The 19,504-nt window shown below is 43.4% G+C and overlaps 1 protein-coding gene across 5 annotated transcripts in view; it reads left to right on the forward strand.

Moving 5' to 3' along the window:
• The window catches only part of SETBP1 (SET binding protein 1), a 309,967-nt gene that overhangs the window by 93,938 nt on the left and 196,525 nt on the right, over positions 1-19,504 (forward strand). For 4 of the 5 annotated variants that reach the window (XM_067545357.1, XM_067545361.1, XM_067545362.1 and 1 more), the window contains exon 3: positions 7,602-7,736. The exons of the other annotated variant lie outside the window; for it this stretch is intronic. In XM_067545357.1, coding sequence (XP_067401458.1) covers positions 7,602-7,736 — 135 coding nt within the window. The remainder of the gene's footprint in view (positions 1-7,601; positions 7,737-19,504) is intronic. 5 annotated transcript variants of the gene reach the window in all.

Consider the following 19,504-nt stretch of genomic DNA (forward strand, 5'->3'; position numbering starts at 1 on the left):
TCTCCTGTGCTGATTGGCTGTTAGCCCTCGCACCCTATCTCCTCCTTTGTCTTTCCATCTCGCTAATCCCTTCATAGCATAACCCCACTGGAAGGGTTTAAAAAAGAAGCCTTTAAAAAAAAAATTGCAGAACTAACATGAAATTTGTAGCCAATGCAGTGTTAACTCTGCTTTGTATGTTCTAGCCCTTTCCCCTGCCTTTGTCTGTCATGCCTATTTAGACTATAAACTCTTTGGGGCAGCGATGGGCTCTCGTGTTTGTACATTGCCTAGCACAGTGGGATCCCATTCTCCATTTGGCATCACGGTAATAAACACTATTCATATCAATGCAGTTAACATCTTCCCATTCTGAATATACTATACGTTCCATATATTTACTTAACATAAAAAAAGTTCATTGAAGTTCCATTATGATTATTTAGTAATTGTATTAGCACAGCACACAAGAGCCCATGGACGAGAACCCCCTTGTGCTAGGTGCTGTACAGGCACAGAGCAAAAAAAAAACCAGTCCCTGCTTGAGAGATTATTGGTTCCTGAGCATATTCCCCCTTTTCAGTACAGAGTATATTGCTGGAACAGGTAATATCTGCAAAGCTGGGATGAATTTAAGTCTGCCTGCTGTATTCGACATCCCTGCTGCCTGTGAGCTGGTGTGATCGCTATTTTCTAGGAGGTTCAGATGACCACGTTTATTGCACCCTTGTTAGCGTTCTGCAGCTGTTGTGTTTGGGAATAGCCCTCTTGCCGAATTCCAGCATGAGGGAAAAGATGGGTGGGTATAACGTCTGAAGGGAAACAAAATCATCTGAGTGAAAGTATTAACTCGAAGGGATTTTGCAACTGATTTTATTCTGATTTCCTGCTGAGTTATTTTCCATCTTTTAATAGAAGTTCAAACAATTGACTTAACCAAGGCACTGCCTTTATAAAAATGTTTTGCCCTTTTATAGCTCTTAAAACTTATTGCTGAGGGAATACTGCAAAAAATACCCCTTTTCTGTGTTCCCATTCCAAATCAATTCTCTGTGGCTGTGTTTGGATTTCCTGTGTGGTCATTTTTCACCAATATCCAAGCCAAAGGCTTTCCTGTCAGGAATGCTTGCAGAAACAGTGGGTGAAATCCTGGCTTCATTGAAGCCAATGGCAGAACGCCCATTGGCCAGGATTTCACCCAATAAGTGAACAGCAGAATATAGACACAGAAAGGCAATTTTGAACTTATAAATGCCTGCAGGATTGTGACCATTTTACAGATAAACAAAGTGAGGGACGGAGAGATAAAGCGACTTGTCCAAAGTCACACACCAGTTTCATGGCTACAAATACCAACCATTCCTCCTGACTCCCATTCCCTAGCTGTAATCATAAATGAAATCAACTCCCACCCCTGCCTCCCAAGTTAAAGGGTATGAATGAAAGGCATGCAGAGGGCGCTAGCATGGTATGATGTGAGCATCTTATTATTTAGCATAACTTTGTCCCTCTTACAGTGCTACGTGGCTGGTATTTTTAATATTTGCCACATGGGTACTCCAAACCTTTTAATACGTTAATGGGTTTGTTTGCTTGTTAAAGAAAATTTTGCTCCCCAGTGACAAATTCAAACTCTAGCTGTGAAAGGGCAGGGCAAGAAGTCGCTTGATGGACAAGAACAACAAGCTTCTCTTAGCAAAACAGACGTTAGAATTGAATCATGTTCCTTGCTGCTCTGATCCCAAGTGCGGGCTTAATCGCGGTAATGCGCTGTCTAATTATGGTAAATGCTGCATATTATTCAAATTAAAAATGTATACTGGCACTCAGTTATTCTGGCCTACAGACATTTTTACACGTTAATGTTTTCTAAGCTGAATGCCCTCCGGTAGGAACTGGAGGCTTTCTGTCACTCCATTAACGGAAATGGAAGAGAGCGTGTGTAATCTTCCGTCAGTCTTGATTCCGAAAATGGGTAGCTCTGTATTTCCAGGGAGATACAGTGAACTAGGGTGTTCTGAGGTGCCTGGTGCCGTCTCAGTAAATCGTGTTGCCGTTGTTGTCCCAAGCAATCCTGTGCATGTTCCAAATTTTAGAACGTTGCAGCCGTTTTCCTCAGCAATGCACGTGTGACCGGCAGCCACATCACCTCAGGCTGGGATCCTGTTAGCGGCCCTGGCTGACTATCTGGATGGCAGCTCTCGAAGGGATGCCTAGCAACTGCAGAAGAGCCCACGTTCCATTCCTGTTGACGACCCAGGAGCTACAAGACGGCTCTGACGATCCAGTCCTCCCACTGCTAACGTTCTGAAAAGTGGTCGTTGGTTTGAGGCACTTCAAATGTTAGGTAGCCAAAATGGTGCATCTTAATGTGTCCCAGGTGTCTGTTCCACCGGAAATCAGAGGCCACTTTTGAAACTGTTGGCATAACTGCATAGGCACTCAGATACTATGTTGATGAGTCTTCAGTTATGCATTAAACATAATCTGATACTTGACACCTAAACTTACCTGAGATGGGCTGTATTTCCATCTCAGTGCGTACTTTCTCCAGATTTGCAGTTGTTTGGATCTTTGGCTTCAGTCTGTCCCATTATAGAAAGAGGAGCCAGCCATGATGTCCATATCCAGCTGCACGTGTTGTATCCAGAGTCACATCATCCGTAAATACAAGCCCTTGTCTGTTCCTCTGTGTGATTTTGCCCGTGATGGGAAAGGGCACCTGTGTTCTGTATGTGACAGTATTGTCATATTACCTGTGAGGACTATCAAATGTCATGTGTGGAATGCTATCTATGAGTGGGGCCCACTTTCATATCACTTCATAGGAGTTGTATGTTCCATATATATCTATATATATATATATCAGGTGGCTTTTTTTAATTCACATGTATGATTCATGTTCTTATTCCACATTTGTGGGTTACAAATGACATTGTTTTGAGGGAAAGATTCTTTTCAGCGCTGCTTAACAAGTGCCAACAAGGGCACACCTAGGAAAGGTGGTACAGTTTGGTGTGTGTCAATAAGCAGCTGCCCGTTGATTAGTGGCCATTTACTCTGAATTGCTTGCAAGTCTGATAATTTGCATGCACAGTTGGACACTTGACTCCTCAGTTAGGCATGTGATTGGGCATGCAATATCCCAGTTGCACCAGGCATTTAAATCATCCCTATGAAGATGTTGCAGAGTTGTTGCGGTTCTATTCAGCATTCATGGTTGTACGCTTAATTGCATCTTATTGCACTCTTTGGATATCTAGGTCTTATTCATTTGACTGCTTCCCTGCCCTTCACTCACTGGAGCTCAAGCTGGGAAAATACAGCTGAACGGACTTGTGCCCCTCGCGATTTAATTCTTTAGGGGAACATGAAATATTCCCTCAGACTAATTCAATTGTGCTCAAACTGTCCCAGGTCATTTGTGATGTTCTCTTTATTTTGTTTCGGCTTCTGGGACCAGTTCCTAGTCTCCAACCCCTAATAGAACAGGGCAAATGATGTGTGAGGCAGGAGAGGGAAGGAATATTCTCAGGTATTTTTGTGAATTCTGAATTTCAGTTCAGCCATGAGCCTCTGCTCCTTTGATCACTTCTCTGGAAACTTTGTGGATGGGTTTTTGTTCACATGAATCGTAGGAAATGACTGTTCTTTGAGTGAACACCTGTATTCGTATGCAGGCAAGAGTAAATGTTGCTTATGCTGAGAGTGTGTTCCTGTTCTGTTCATAAGGATTCCAGAGGGCCAATAAGAGAGAAAAAACAAAACAAACAACACATGAGTTCTGGGTGTCCAGTCACATACAACCGATAACGAAGAAGAAATAGTCAAAGTCATAGTCAGAGCAGATAGTTTGCAAACAAGCTGTCAGCTGAGATGTATGTATACAAACTTTCCAGTTGTTGAATAAATTGATAAAAATCATAGTTTGTGCATATTTTACAAATAGTGAAAAAGGGCTAAATTCACTGAATAAATTGTTCATTGAGAAGAGGTTAGCCCAGGCCTGCCCCTACTCACCTTGAAGTCCTGATGGGTTATTGGGAGTCATTATATCTAGCACTGTTTAGTGATTTTTGTTGAGTACCCATAAATCAGAGAGGAGTGTGTAGCAGGAGAGAGGACATTTAGGATTCAATAGCAAAAAAAAAGAAAGTGCCAGGAAAGGCAGTGTCCTTCAGACAACAACAAAGCTAAGTTGCCACTCGTGCAAATAAATTAAGCAGAAACCCTACTGGGCAAGTTCACAATCCAACTGCATAAGATTCATCGTTGTAAACAGAGGGGGAAGGTCACTAGGTCATCTGTTTCACCCCTTGCTAGTGCAGGATTGTTCCCTCTGCCCTATTTCCCAAGGAGCAATTCAGTCCAATGTTTAATGCACCTGGTAGGAATTCCTTTTTTGCTCATGCAGTCATATCAGAGTCCTACAAATACCTTTGGGATGGTAGGTAATTTACAAGTTAAACAACAAGAGAAGTCAGAGTTGGTTCCATTGCATCCTGCACCATTGTTGTTTTCCAGTTTTTGGTGCTTTTGCAGAAGAAAATTTTGATGCATTGATTTGTTTTCGTCACCTAGTATTTGGAACAGCAGAGTGGAAATCAGGACTCCTGGGCTCGATTCCTGACTGTGCCACTGACTCACTGGATGACCTTAGGCATGTCACCTAACCTGTCTGTGCCTCTGTTTCTCCATCCAGATAATAATACCTACCAAACTCATAGTGGGTGGTGTTGAGGCTTAATTCACATTTGTAAAGTGCTTTGTGATCTCTGGATGAAAGGTTTCCATGAAAGCACCTATTATTATGTGTAGAATGGGATTGCAGCTAACTCCCCTGGGATTTCTCAAGTGTTCTCAGCAGGCTGTGGCTTAAGGGTGAAATATGAACCACTGCTTGGAAAATATGTGTGGGAGATGGCATGGGTGAGACCGCAAGGCTCACACCCTTTTGCTCCCACACTGGAGGGGTGGCGGCGAACTGGTAATAAGCTGACATGAGTGCTGGCATCTAAGGCGGCTGAAGAAAAGAAGTGAGGATTGCAGAGTTGGAATGTGGATGGAATGTCCCTCTGTCTGTTACCATGGCCTGCGCCATCCCCCCTTCCATGCCCCTGCCTCCTCCTCCCCCCACCAGCCCTCTGTTTCCTCTCTCTCTCTCAGATCTCTGGTCAGATACTTTGTGTGTGGCTGAGATGTTACACAAGAGGCTGTGGTTGGCTTTGTTCTGTCCAGAGACTCATGGCTGTTTATCAGGCCAGATAATAAATGGGTTGCATTGCCTCTGGCTGGATGGTAGGGAGGGGGGAGAAGTTTCCTTTTTCTCTAAAGGCCTTTGGGTGGGGTCTGTGCGGCGTCCTGGGGAGGACAGGCTGTAAATTTTACCCATCTCCTCTAGCAGGAGCCTGGATACTTAGTCACACTTGAGTACCTGGTAGAGTGCCGAGGTCCTGCTTGATAATGTAGTACTTACTACAAGAGATAGGCCTAAGAGGGATTCATTACCGTGTAAACAGGGATTGCAAGGCGGTTTTCAGCCCTCTCCCTCCACCTCAGATCCAAGTTAGCAGTTCACTCAGCTTAATCCACTCCAGAACGGCCAGAGGCACGTCACAAATGACTGGACAGAGAAGAATGCCAAGCACTCTCAATTCCCACTGACTTTCCTGAGTGCCGGGGGTTCGTGGGGCCACTCAGAAGGCACTCAGTGCCACCAAGTTTGGACCCAACAGGCTTAATTCCATGGGGACTTCCGAAATTACCCTGATGGGCTTAGATTGTGTCCAGACACCAAGGGTGAAATCCTGTGGTCTCATTAGACTCATTGTGACCCTGCCCAGCCTGCCAGGTTTCAGATGAAGTCCCTTTCTCATCACACCCTCCCCAGGGTGGGAATCATAGAAGATTAGGTTTGGAAGGGACCCCAGGAGGTCATCTAGTCCAACCCTCTGCTCAAAGCAGGACCAACCCCAACTATTGCAGTTTATTGTTCCTTGATACCAAAATAACCATTAGTCTATATCAGTCAACGGGCTGCACAGGACTCGAGAGATAATGGTTCAGGATTTCAGCCACATTCATTGGCTGTGTAGACTTCTCGGTGGTCCTTGGGGATAGAACTCAGGATTCACTATTTTCAAACCACAAGTCTACTGATCACTTAAGTTAAAGGAGAACCGCCATTGGCGCTAGTAGTATTAGGACTTATTTTTATCCTCTGTGTGCTAGCCATTAGAGGGCAACATAACCACTAATAGTAGATTTGGCATCCCAGCCATTAGAAGGTGGTAGTGTACAGATGCACTAGCCAGGAACTTACAAATCTCCTGCCCACCTCCCCCCGGTAAGGATGGGATGGGGCTGCAGAAAAAATGATCCATCCCTCTTCTCTTCTGAGCAACCTGCCACTAATAAAAGGATGCAAAGCAGTGCTGGGCTTGTCTTTGGTTTAACAATCCACCCGTGAAGCGTGCATCGCACTCTCCATCTGTTTCATAGGTCCATGGATTTTAAGGCCAGAAGGGATTACTATGATAATATATTGACTTGGAAGGAACCTGAATCATTAAAAAACGGAGTTCTTAGGCAGAGTGGATGGTAAGATGGATGTGCATGCACGCTCCAGGCTTTTTACATGCCTGCAAGCCAGAAAAAGCTACCCCACAAAGATGAGCCCGAAGCACACGTGGGAATCCAAATGCGTGGATTTTTGAGTTGTACAACTGGCTGAAAACCTCGTGACTTGATCCTCTTTCAGTCCTGGCCAAAATGAAAGGCTCCCCGAACTTTCAAAAATTTTGGAATTAGATCCAAATATGCATTTGAACTCCTTGGCCCTGAAGAAATCTTGACCGAGTCCTTTTAGCTGCGTTGCGGGGGAAAGAGTGTGAGTTAATGTCTAGAGCAGAGGTTTAGGAGTTACCACGGGACAGAGGACTGGAAGGGACCTCTTGGGTCATTGATTCCACTCTCCTGCTATCGCAGGCAACCCCCCCATCATATAATCCTGTTTATAAACGTATTAAGTTCCATTCTAACACTAGTTAGGAGTAGCGAGGGCAAACAACCTGGGTGGAGGCTGTTCCAGAACTTCACTCCTTGGATGATTAGAAACCTTCTTCTAATTTCCAGGCTAAATGGATTCCTGGTCAGTTTTGTGCCAACATTGTCTCCTTCCTCCCTGGCGTTTACCCTCCTGATTTGTGTGACCTTGGGAAAAGTACTTATCTTTGGGACAGATTTTGCTCTCACTTTCCTCAGTAGAATTTGGCCCATTCTGTGTTAGTTTCCTTATCTGTAAAATAGGCACTAATTCTTCCCCCCCTCCTCACGGGAGTGATGAAGCTAAAATTGCTTGTAAAGATGCCTTGAGATTGTCAGCTGGAAAGGATTTTTGCCAGTGAATCTATTATTTAATGCTTTTTGGTTTTCAGAGCTGGTAGATCATGGGCTTAGAGATTCCTTCTAACTTCCTTTGTGTTTTGGTTTTGGAGCTGATGTACCCACAACAGGTCTCGTAGCTGATTATTGTGTCAACTTAACCGAGTTGATTGGTATTGTAGTCTCACAAAGTGTTTCTTTCACTGTGGTTAGTAAGCAAATTTTTTCCCTTGCTCCAGTTATTGCTGTCAAGCAGTACAGAACAAAGCAGAAAGCTTAACTCCATCATGGGAGAAGACGGGATCTCAGTGCAGAGAATTAAGAGAACAAATCGGAAGGACAATCAGAGCCTGAGCAGCAGCAAGATAAACTGGGTGAGCAACAAACAAATCTGTCTACTGGAAAGAGTGCTAGGGAAGGCCGTGGGGCTTAGAGAACAGGGGCTGTGTGAGGAGAGAAAGCTGTGATGTGCTTTACAGCGGAAAGCATCATCTGCCTGGAAACCTGTGTGCATCACTAATGGGGCAGTTAGGGCAAAGCCATTGTTGGAGTCAGTGAGCAGGTGCACATGCAGCCAGGCAGCAAACAGCTCAAGGAAGCAAAAAGGGCGTGCCAATATTCTCCTGGCTCTGCAGAGAGAGGGAGACAGCAGCTGGTGGGGACTGGGGGAGGGGATGAGGAGCAGTGATTGGGGGGATGGGCATGGGGGGGGGTGAGTGGGTAACTTGGTTGGACATGCTTAATAGTGTGAGGCCCACCTTTAAGTAGACCATGCACCATCCTGCTTTATTAGAATCTTTGAACTTAAGGTTGTTGCAAGCCTAGGAGTCCTGCACATGTTCATTTTGACAGCGCAGTGAATCGAAAGTGTCTGGAAACATACGACGTTAGGGCAAGATTCCCTGCAAAGGATTCCTGGCATATGGAGGATAATAAATGGCGTTTTTACAACTGCTTGGAGGCCTGTTTTTGGATACACGCTGAAAGGCAATGCCATGGGATGAGTAGACTGCAGGAGGTTGTAAAATTGCTCCTCCCTTTTCTTTTCTTTTTTCTTTTCTTTTCTTTTCTTTTCTTTTGACAGTGCTTTCACTGAAAAGCTCTTCCTCTTTTTTTCTAATAGCTTTTCCAGCAGTCTGTCACTTTTTTTTTTTTAATGCTGCCCTCCCCTTTTCACTTTGACCTGTCGTACTGTAAGTCTTATTTCACACTGGCGAGAATGCATTAAATGAATGGCGCGGCCACCAATTTAAGGGAATTGATGATCTTCAGGTCCTGCTCTCTTCTAGGTCAAATGATAATTTTGCCCCTTGGGTTAAATTCAGACGTTGTGTTGTGAAACCAGGATCGTTCGGTGCACTCTGAGCCAATGGGGAACAGACCGTGGGTGACTTTGGTCGTACGGAAACATTTAAAAACTGGTCTTGAATAGGAGGAGGCAATGATTTTAGTCTTTAGCTCCATCCTCTCTCTTTTCCTTCATATCCTTCCTCAAACCCCTCAGAGAGTAGTCTGCTAAGGCCCTTTAAACAAGTTTAAAAATGTCACATGTTCTGTATCTCCTAAGCAAGCAAATCCATGGTCCAGTGAATAGGGCTTTGGGCTGATAGTTAGGTGACTAGGTTCTAGTCTGGGCTCTGCCACTAAACTGTTATGTGACCTTGGGCAAGTCACTTCCTCTCTCTTTTCTCTCTGACCCGTTGTCTGTTTTGTGTATTTAGACTGTAAGACTGTCACGGCAGGGACTGTCTCTGTATGTTCATACAGTGCCTACCATAGTGAGGGCCCATCATAAAATATTAATAATTGGCTTGGTCTGTGCACTGCTTCCTCTATCTCTCAGCCCTGTTATCTTCCCAATTATCCTGCCTGGTCATATTCTTTTTACAATAGAAGCACTTCTGGGAGGGGCTTTCCTGTGTTTTATTTGGTTTACAGCTCTAGTGACATATACAAATGTTAAACAATTAAATACAGCAGGGGACTGGGAGTCAAGACAGCCAGTTCTCTCCTTAGCTATTGCTGATTCACTGTGAGATCTTGAGCCGGTCGTGGGTAACTGCTGTGTCTTCCCCCCCATGTGTCAAAGAGGTATAAGAATGTCCAGAGCTAACGTTGGCAGGGTGAGTCTTAATTTATTAATGTTTGTAAAGAGTTTTAAAATCTTCAGGCTTTACTTAGCTGGGGCTTACAGTAGCTTTTGCTGGCGTAGACTTTGGCCCTCAGAAAAACGGAAAAAGTCTCCTGCTGGTTCTGATGATAGAAAGTGCATTCACAAGCGAAAATCAGGGATAAGGACAGTGAATTTGCACCAGTGTAAGTGGAAGGAGAATCAGGCTCAGTCACATCTCTGCCTTTGTACACAGGCCGCTCCCTTGAACCCTGATTCACTTTTTAGCCCCACCCATAAACAACAGTTTCAGAACCTGCTTTCAAACAATGATTCACCCAGTAATGGAGCTGAAAAGCCTAGTGAACTGAGATGTCTAATGGTCGACTCCCTTATATGCTGCTCACAATGGAACAGTACCCCTTAGGTAGAAGAGAGATGACTAAATCACAGCAGAGGATCAAAGGCTGGGTAAATTTGCATCTGGATCTAGATAAGGCGCTCTTTTGGCTTCTGGGGATTATCCCTGTGTCCAACTAAACAAAATCTTTGGATCCTGCTACCCCCTAAACTTCGGTAAAGTTTGTATCCAAACATCATGGTTCCAGCCACATTAGTTTCAAGCAGTGAAATCCTGAAATCTGGCAGGCTATTTGAGAGAAAGGTCAATTGGCCATCCCATAACGTGGGGGTTGCCTGACTAGGTTTCCGAAGCAGTGTTTCTGTCAATGCATGAGCAAGAGCACATTGCCAGGTTGTTAAATAGACAGTGATAGAGTAAAATAGAGACGTCTGTGGAAACTAGAAACCACATTACTTCCAAATATGTGGGTTGCAATTGCTTGTAATGGCCTCACGCTCGAGAGTTGACTGAAGGCCTGGAAAGAGGATACCCTCTAAGCACGTGCTACTGAGGGCTCATGGAGATTCCCTCTCTCAGTACAAGGTGTAGAGTCCGTCAGTCAAGTCGCAGCAGGGACACATTCCTCACATTGACACTCAGTTGGGAGCTCAAATCCTCCTTGTTGAGTATGTGCCTGCTCAAACAGTCCAGCAAGTACACACTGGGCTCTGGTAGATCTGCACTGTGCTGTACCTGCAGGGTCAAGAACTGCTTCAGCCCAGATTCGTGGAACCAAAAGGATTCAAGTGGAGTATATGCACCGGTCCCTTTTAATCAGCAACGATGACCGTGCTGATAAAATATTAAAGATATCCTGCTTCTCATCCCAAGGATCACAGACCTCTTAACCTGCACAGAGGGGCCATTCAGCCACCGCATAAATGGAACTGCAATTAGGGAGGAACACCACAACTGACAGGCAGCTCACAACGACACCATGCAACATTTTTGGGACGCGAAGTGAAAGACGCTCTATCAGGATTAAACTAACAGGAGGTGTGTGTGTGGATTTTAGATGGGCTAGAGGCAATTTAATCTGGTTGGAATGTACTCAGAACACCAGCGCTTGCAAATAGATGCCTAGGAAGTTCAGGGTCTATAAGAAATCAGCACCTTAGCTGTATCTCTGACTTGAAAGATGATGACTTCACCAACCCAGTGAAACCTCACAGGATCAGGCCCAAATGATCAATTAGCTATGGATTAGTGACAAATTCGGGGGTGGTTATTGTGATAATATCACAGGCACCTGCCCGACAGGGATTGGAATAAGACGAACAAGGCTTTTCAAGCACTTTGAGTTAGAAAAATCAAGCTGGATTTCTTTCGTGGCACATGTCAGCCGTGTGTGTGAGGAGAGTGTGGTGGACTGGTGGGGATGGATATTAGTTTCAAATATTCCACCTATGGTAATTTCCAGCTTTACATTAGAAGGCCTTGATTGATACATGCATGTGGAAATATAACTGAGATCTCCAGCAGTACTTCACACTTCTTTTCTTGTAAGGCCTATAAACAAATAAGGATTTATTTTCCCCAGCACCTTATGAGGGTGCCAAGCTCTCGCAGTGGAACGGATTGCTACCTACACAAAACCAGCAAGTATCCTTTAGATCCTGGAGTGGGAGATTAGTTACTGCAGGGCCTCTAAGAGCTTAATGAGCTAACAAGGAATAAATATTCAGCATGCAGTTTCCTCACCTACTAGTCACATTTCTGGACTTGTGCCTCAATCTAAAAAAAAAAAAAAAAAAGCTTTCTAATTTTTGTTCTTGTCGCAGTAAAGTTTAAATGTAGCTCTTCTTTAAAACTTCAGTAACGTGTTTCTTTTAGCTAGGATGACAGAAGAATTCTTCCACTGGCCTAGCACTGTCTTCACCCGGGGTTAGGCTGGCTTAACGATGTGGCTCAGGGGTGTGGATTTTTCACGTGCTTGAGAGATGTAGCTGGGTCAACTTAACTTCTTAGTGTAATCCTGGTTTACATGTTTCTAGGAGTTTGCAAGTGTGAGTGGTATTTCCTATACCCGTCATTGAGTACACAGATGACCCTGCTAGCACGGAAAGAATGATGGTGTGGCTTACACACTGGACTTGCACTTAAGATAGCTGGGTTCAAGTTCTAGCTGTGCTATACAGTTCCTTTGTGGCCTTGGGTAAATCACTTAACCTCTCTGTGCCTCAATTATTCATCTGTAAAATGGGGATAATAACCGGGGTGCTGGAACAATTTTTATAGTGGAAGAGCTGATGCTGGAAACCATGTATTTGGTGTTTGTAATTACTTCTTCAAGCCAGGGGGTACAGCAGCACCCCCAGCACCCCTACTTCCAGCACCACTGGATAATAATCCTTCCTTCCTCCCATCCATCATCTGTTTTCTGCAGATTCTCTTGGGCTCTGCTGTCTCCTGCTAGGGGTACATACAATGGGTACTCAATCCCACCTGGGTCCTCTAGATGCTACTTGTAATACAAATAACAAAAGTAATAATAAAACCTTTCAAACTGTTAGAAACTTTTTTTTAATCTAGGCCCACTGTTCAAATAAATACATATAAATGGGTATAATGAGCTTGTTGCGTGTAGGTGTGACCTTGTCTTCCACTGAGTCAGGTCCCAGAAAATCATGAGTTTTTAAAAATAACGTTTTGGTTCTTTTTATTTTCTTTCTGGTGTTTGAGCATTTAAGGCTCATGTTTTCCAGCATTTCTCCACAGCCAGAGGGGCTATTTTTTTTTAAAGGCTGAAATTCTCAGGTCATGACATAACTCCTGGAGCTGGGGAGTTAAGACAAAAAAACAAATATTGCATGACTGCTGATATAATTAACAAGAGGTTGGTAAATAATGCAGATGCCTCGTCCTTTTAAAAGAGAAGAAGCAACAGAAAGAAGCTATTCCTTTTTACCCTCCTCCCGTTCGCTTATTTCGTTTTGTTTTCCGTTCCTGAAAACTGGCAAACCGAGGCAGAGAAAAGCAAGAGGCACAAAGGTACATTGCTCTTCAGTTGTTTGTTTGCTTTGGACCTGTTGGGGTTGGTCCTCATCAAGAGCTTTTCATTTCCCCCTCCCCCCCAATTTATTTATTTATTCACTCAAAAGAACCAAAGGGGGGTCCCCACCCTCATCTGGGAGAGCTACAGAGATGTAGATGACCGACTGACAGGCCTGCAACAGCCCGCAGTGAGGCAAGGGGAGCGTTATCAATCATTCAGAGCATTAAAAGAGAAGAGGGTGCAAGAAAGAGAGGGAAAATGAGAGGCGGAGAAGGGGGGACTAAATCGAAGTGGAGGAATTTTTGTCCCCATTGTTGAAGAGAGCTTTTTTTGGACATCTGCCCAGACACATGCCGAGTTAAAGAAGTGGGATAAATTCTAGAAGAATGCGCTGGGAGCGAGGGGAGGAGGGGGTGCAGAAAGAATCAAGGGCTATGAGGAATAATTGCCGCTAACCAGACAAAGGAGGCCTGTAGGAAAAGATGACAACTGTAGTGTCTCTTATTCCTGGTCGTTTCAAGCAGCAGTTTGTTTAGGATGTTAATCTGCTTTACTGAGACCCCTCCATTGCGCTCGGCCGAACTCTTGCTATTTTCTGAATCTTTCTTAATGTTATTTAGCAGAGAAAGGCATAACGGAAGCCAATGGCTGGAAGTGAAAGTCAGGCAACTTCAAGTTGGAGATAAGGCATTCTTTTTTTTTTTTTTAACAGTGAGGGTTACAACAGTGGGAACACACGATCAAGGAAAGTGGTGGATTTTCCACCTCTTGGTGCCGTCAGATGAAGACTGGAGGCCTTTCTGGAAGACGTGCTTTAGTCAGACCCCAAGGGCTAGATTCACAAAGGAGCTTAGTCATGGCGAGGCTGAGCATCACCACATCTAACTTTTAGGTCCCTAGATCATCACCGAGTCTCACAGAGCCTGAGTTTGGCTAGCCTACAGGATGGACTGAGAAGAGGCATGTCCCCTGAATTCTACCCCTCTCAGGAGTTTGGCACCTAAGTCCAGGCTGGAGGGAGGCAGCGCCTTCTGCTTGGGATTCTCAGCTGTAAATCTTCTCTTGCAATTAGTTGCCTACGCCGTTTTTGCAAGAAGCCCTGGTTGGGGGGCATCTTGGGCCCCGTCCTCCCTGGCCATTTTGTGCACACTCACCTCTGGGGGCCCGATCTCGTTGGCAAGCTCCGAGCCCACTTACAGGATCCGGCCCCACAGGCGAGGAACACTTACCCTCCCCTATTAGTGCATCGCTCTAGGGCTCAGACGTTCGGACGCCTAGAATGAGTCTGCAATGCACATGTTCAGAGGCAGAAACATAGCCTCCTAGGGAGCTTTTGCTGCAAAAATGTAGGCACTGAGTGAGTTTGGGTGCCTGAAGTTTGGCAGCTGAATGAGGGTTTTGTGAATCCCAGGGAGGCCTGATTCAGGGATTTAGACACCTAAAGTGGCAGTAAGGTGCCTACATTTTTTTGTGGGCTCAGTACAGGAGTAACTGAAAGAAATTTTATGACTGTGATATACAGGAGGTCAGACTAGATGATCTAATGGTCGTTCCTGGCCTTAATATCTATAAATCTATGAATAATCATAGCAAAAGCTCACCACCTTGCTAGCTCCCACTTCAGTGACCCAGTAAATTGCTAAAGTTTGCATTCAAATGAAACGATCTTTTTTTAAATTAAAAAGATTAAATAATTGATTAAGAAGTGATTTAGCCTCTTGGAAAACATATGCCTCCTTGCACTTTCGTGCACATCCTAAAGAGGACACAGCTGGCGAAGATCCCAGGGACAGAAGATATCAGAGGAATGAGGGTACAAAGCAAGGGCTCTGAACCAAAACTCCAGACCTGGACACTACCAGACTTGGACAGGTATTCAGTCCAGATCCAGATTCTAATCTGTATTTTGCAAATGGTCTAACTTTATAAAGGAGTGAGCCAAACCTCTGGATTCAAAGACATCTGAAATTTAAGGTATTTAAAATCTAGAGCCAAATGTTGTGATTTGACCTCCTCTCAGTTCCAAAGTCATGGCTAATTTCTGGATTTACTGAGGACTGGGTGAGGGTTAGGCTTTTTAATTTGAATTTTTAAAAAATAACTCATGATTTAGCTGCTTTCATGATAGCTAAGGTATCAGGTATATTAGACAAAACTGCACCCACAGTGCTGATGTATAGTACACCTATGTCTCAGTGAAATACAAAGAGTTTCTTTCCATAAATGCTAGCTTAATACAAAGCAGCAAAATTAACCTGAAGACTGAGTGCACCTTCTCTTAGGCCACACGGATATGTAATTGAAATAATTCCAATTTTGCATAAAAAACATGGTCCTGAAGAGCAAAACACTAATATTTGGCGGATTTTTGGATTGGAAAGAGATCATTAAAAGACAGTTCCCATTAGTGAACAACTCTCGTGGTCCAGGGCATAAGATGATCCCCTGTCCGGAATAGGGAAGAAAGTTTTTCCACTATCTACAGCATTACCTAATTGGTTTTGTTTGTCTTCTTCTGGCTGTTGGCTAATACTGGAGTCAGGATACAGAACTGGATAGGCCGGTAGAATGATCCTGTATAAATAAATATTATTCCATATACTTATGATTTCCTAAATCTCATGCCAAATGATCATATGTTAAGACTCCATTACATTCTTAAATTTGCATAGCTACATAGAGGTATCTGTGATACTGTGGTTCTCTCCTGTAGTTAGGCTAGCAAATACATTGCAGAGAAAGGCAAATAATGCAAAAAGGAACCAAGGAGAAAATCCAATAATAATTTTAAATGAAATTGCTTTATCTCTCCATCTTTGCCTTCCCCCTTTGTATTTGCTTTCTGTGAACACTGGAGCAATGGCACTTAAACACACACAAATGTTTGCTGTAAGGGTGAGATGCCTTTGCAGAGAGAAGCAGAACAAGCTCTATACATTGCTTAAATCTACTTGGAATAGGATTTAGTGGTGCAAAGGCCTCTTGCCAGCTCACTGCATGGGGTGAATTTCACCCTAAACATATTTCAGTGTCACATGCCTGAGTATTAAATTTTGTACATGGAAGTGCTGAGTTTGTGCTGGAAATGCTTATGAGTTAGCCAGTGAGGGAAGAGAAACCATAGTATGTGACTCTTCACAACTAACTAACCTGAAAAAGAGTTCTGCGTAGCTTGAAAGCTTTTCTCTTTCATTGACAGACGTTGGTCTAATAAAAGGTATTATCTCACCCACCTTGTCTCTCCCATCACAACTAAGCAATGCAACTGAACACTTTATATATTTGCCATCAGTGCATAGAGTGAGAACAAACTTGAACCTTGACTCAGCTTCACCACTTCATCTTTTTGTTAAGAGATCCAAATGCTTTATGACTTGGTTTATTCTCATCTTTGCATGCCTCTGCATTTTGTGCTTTTGGATGGTCTAGGAAGTGGAATTACCGTAACAGATACCTTGAAAATAGCTGTTTTTAAAGTGATTCCAGTCCAGCCTGAAACAGGAAGCTATTAAATATCATGTGAGGGTGTTTTTATTTGCAGGTTTACCAGTTCTTAGAATGCTTGATTACACGTTTGAACGCTATTTGAGGAGGAACCCTGATCCAGTGCTTTGGAAGAAGGGTCTTGGGTAAATCACAGGGCTGAGCGTCAGGATTCTTTTTCTGGCTATGCTACTGTCTTGCTGTGTTACTTTGGCTAAATTACTTAACCTTTCTCAGAATATCCACTTGAACGATTTCCTCTGATGCAGGCAATGTTTGCAAAGCCACTGAAAGCTTCATTTGGAAGGTACAGTATAAGGTCAAAAGAGCAATAGTATCTTGAGGCTAGTTCATTAATAAAGTGAGGTCAGCATGGTCAGCAACCTCCTAATTTAGGGCCTGATTCTACAAACCTTTTTCATGCCAGCAGCCCTCAGGCAGTCAATGGGACTTCTCGTCTGAATAGGAGTTTCAAGACTGGGCCGCTAGTCACACAGTATAACTTTGCCACTATTGCCTAATGCTTATGCAGCAGTTTTAGTTCTACAGAAAAAATCTTGGAAGGTCCAGAGTTTGGACTTACTGACTTGTGCCTGGGGAACCCACATGGGTCATGGTGATTTTCCAGTTCCCAAGTAAATCCAAGCCTATTTTCGATAGCATCACATTCATTTTGCAGAATAGTAATGGGATTCATTTATTCCAGTTCAGCACAGACGTTTCATAAATGATAAGTCTTTAGCAAAACTACCAATTTATTAACTTGTTGAAAATCAGATTAACTGAAAGTTGTTTTTTGGCCAGATCCCATTTCTCAAGTTTGATCTTGCTACGCTGACTATACGCAGGATTTCATCTTTTTTATATTCAAGCCACTCTGCCCTATTTGGGCCTGAATATTCCTAAAATCCTCTGCTTATAAGTGTTGCTTTTGAGTCTGAGATTACTTTTCATGAGAGAATCAGTGATGACTATAATGCAGTTTAATATAGGATTTTTCTATTTTTGAGCATTTTGCAAGGAAGCGACCCAGAGTATTTTTGGAGCGTTTGTTCCAGTTGTCACCATTTTATTCATCCAGTGACTGTAACTTTTAAAAAAATTCCGTTATAGCAATTTATAATTATGCCAGACTGACTTGTTGAAATAGAGGAAACCAGAAAGAAAAGCATTTGCAGAGCAGTTTAAAATACTGTATTATAATATTTTGATCATCACTGGAGAACAAACATTGGTTTAATTTTTTCCTGTGGTCAGCCACTCCAACCAATTAGAAACTCTACCTGAGAGAAGAATGAGGACCAGCTTTGAAATTATTATTACCATTATTTTATGTAGGAGTGCAGATGCTTAAAAAGATGAGGAAAGAAAGACAATCCTCACAGTTTGACTGCATTCAGCCTTCGGTGAGGATTGCACAGGTGTGCTAATTCACTTATTTCATTTATCTTCAGCATAACAACCTTTGCCTAGTAACAAAAGCTCCAATTAGGCATTCAGATTAATTCAGGTTTTGCATAAATTAAATTCAGTTGAGCTACAAAATCGAAGCTTAAAATAGGAAGTAAACTGCAGCTGTTGGGCAACTGAGAGCTTGCCTCAAGAAAATTCACATAGACAGGTAGGTCATGGTTGGCCAGCAGGGAAAGGTTACTCCTGGAGGTCTCAAAACCTGCACCAGATCTTCAGCTGATGACCATTAAGATAGCTCCAGGAACTAGCCTTCCCGGTCAAGTGGGACATAAAGATTATTGTTGTTACTTCAGTCCAATGGCTAGAATGGAAGCTAGGCTGGAGGGTTTTCATGCGTTTATATACCTTCGTTCCAAGCTTGGGGTGGCGGGTACGTATTTAGATTTTATATAGAATTACTCCAGGTTAACAAATAGGTTTTAACTTCAGTCTAATAATGAGTTCTGGGTGTGTGTGGCTTTTTGCAGTTAAAGATGTTGTTGATATTGTATTTAATACATGTGTTACCATTGCATCCAAAGACCCCAGTTAGGACTGAGGCCCTTTTGTGCTAGGTGCTGTATGTACAGATTTGAAGACACGGTCTTAGCTCCAAAGAGTTTACAGTCCAAAAAGGCAAGTAATATATGAAGGGTGGGAAAAGAATAATTCAAACCAATATATAAAATACGTATGTACATAAAGGCTGGGATTTTGAAAGGACCCAAATCCCATTGTAATTCCCAGCCAGATAATGTAAGTGCCTGCTAACCCCATTTGCCTCTGATTTCTTATAGCCATCATAGCAGAGGTGGGCCTTGAGGAAAGATTTGGGGGGCAGGAAGGGTAATAGCCTGACCTGTTAGTTCAGGGAGGGTGTTGAAAAGAATTTGTTCTGGTTTGGGAGGTTTTATTTCCAGTAGTAATGTTTTTTAAACAAATTTCTCTAGGTCTGACAGGCAATAGAACGTGGAGACTTTCACAGCAAGGTCACCAATACAAGCAAGGCTGTGGTGAATGGTCTGGGTGAAAGGTAGCCCTCTACTTCCTCTGAGTGACAGGTTGCAGTTTACTTCCTCCTGCCCTCACCCGGCAAATGAGCAACCACCGATGAGCAACATTTGCATCTTTTTGTGCCAGTCTTGGTTTCGAAGTGAGTGGACATGAGGAAAGAACTGTTTCCCCCCCTGCTACGGTTGTTCAGTATGAGGGCTGGCAGGAGATTGTATAGAAGTTTGCAAGTCTGTGTTATCCCCACTTGCATGGATCTAACAGAAGACTTTTGTCTCTAGGGCTTCCAGTCTTGTGCCATCCACAACTCTTTCATAAGCACTGTCCTCACCTAAGCGTTACATTGATTTAGGTGAGGTGGTCCTGCTTTGAGCAGGGGGTTGGACTAGATGACCTCCTGAGGTCCCATCCAACCCTAATCTTCTATGATTCTATATTTAACCCAAGAATGGGCAAATTGTTTGAGCATTTAGAAAAAGTCTCTAACCTTTAAAATCTTGTACTGCTCATCATCACTAACGTCTTTTTCATACACCCATCTAATCCATCATGACATCATAACATCACCCGGCTGGGATACCTATGATAGGGCATCTCAAAGATAGATTCCCACATCTGAAAATGAGGGTTGGCAGTCAGATGCCATTGCATCACATCCTGTCAAAACTCTGATGAAGAACATGTCCGA

This window comes from Emydura macquarii, unplaced genomic scaffold (genome assembly GCF_026122565.2).
Source record: "Emydura macquarii macquarii isolate MOO-44397 ecotype Brisbane River unplaced genomic scaffold, CSIRO-AGI_Emac_v2 contig_1045, whole genome shotgun sequence".
Lineage (NCBI taxonomy): Eukaryota > Metazoa > Chordata > Testudines > Chelidae > Emydura > Emydura macquarii.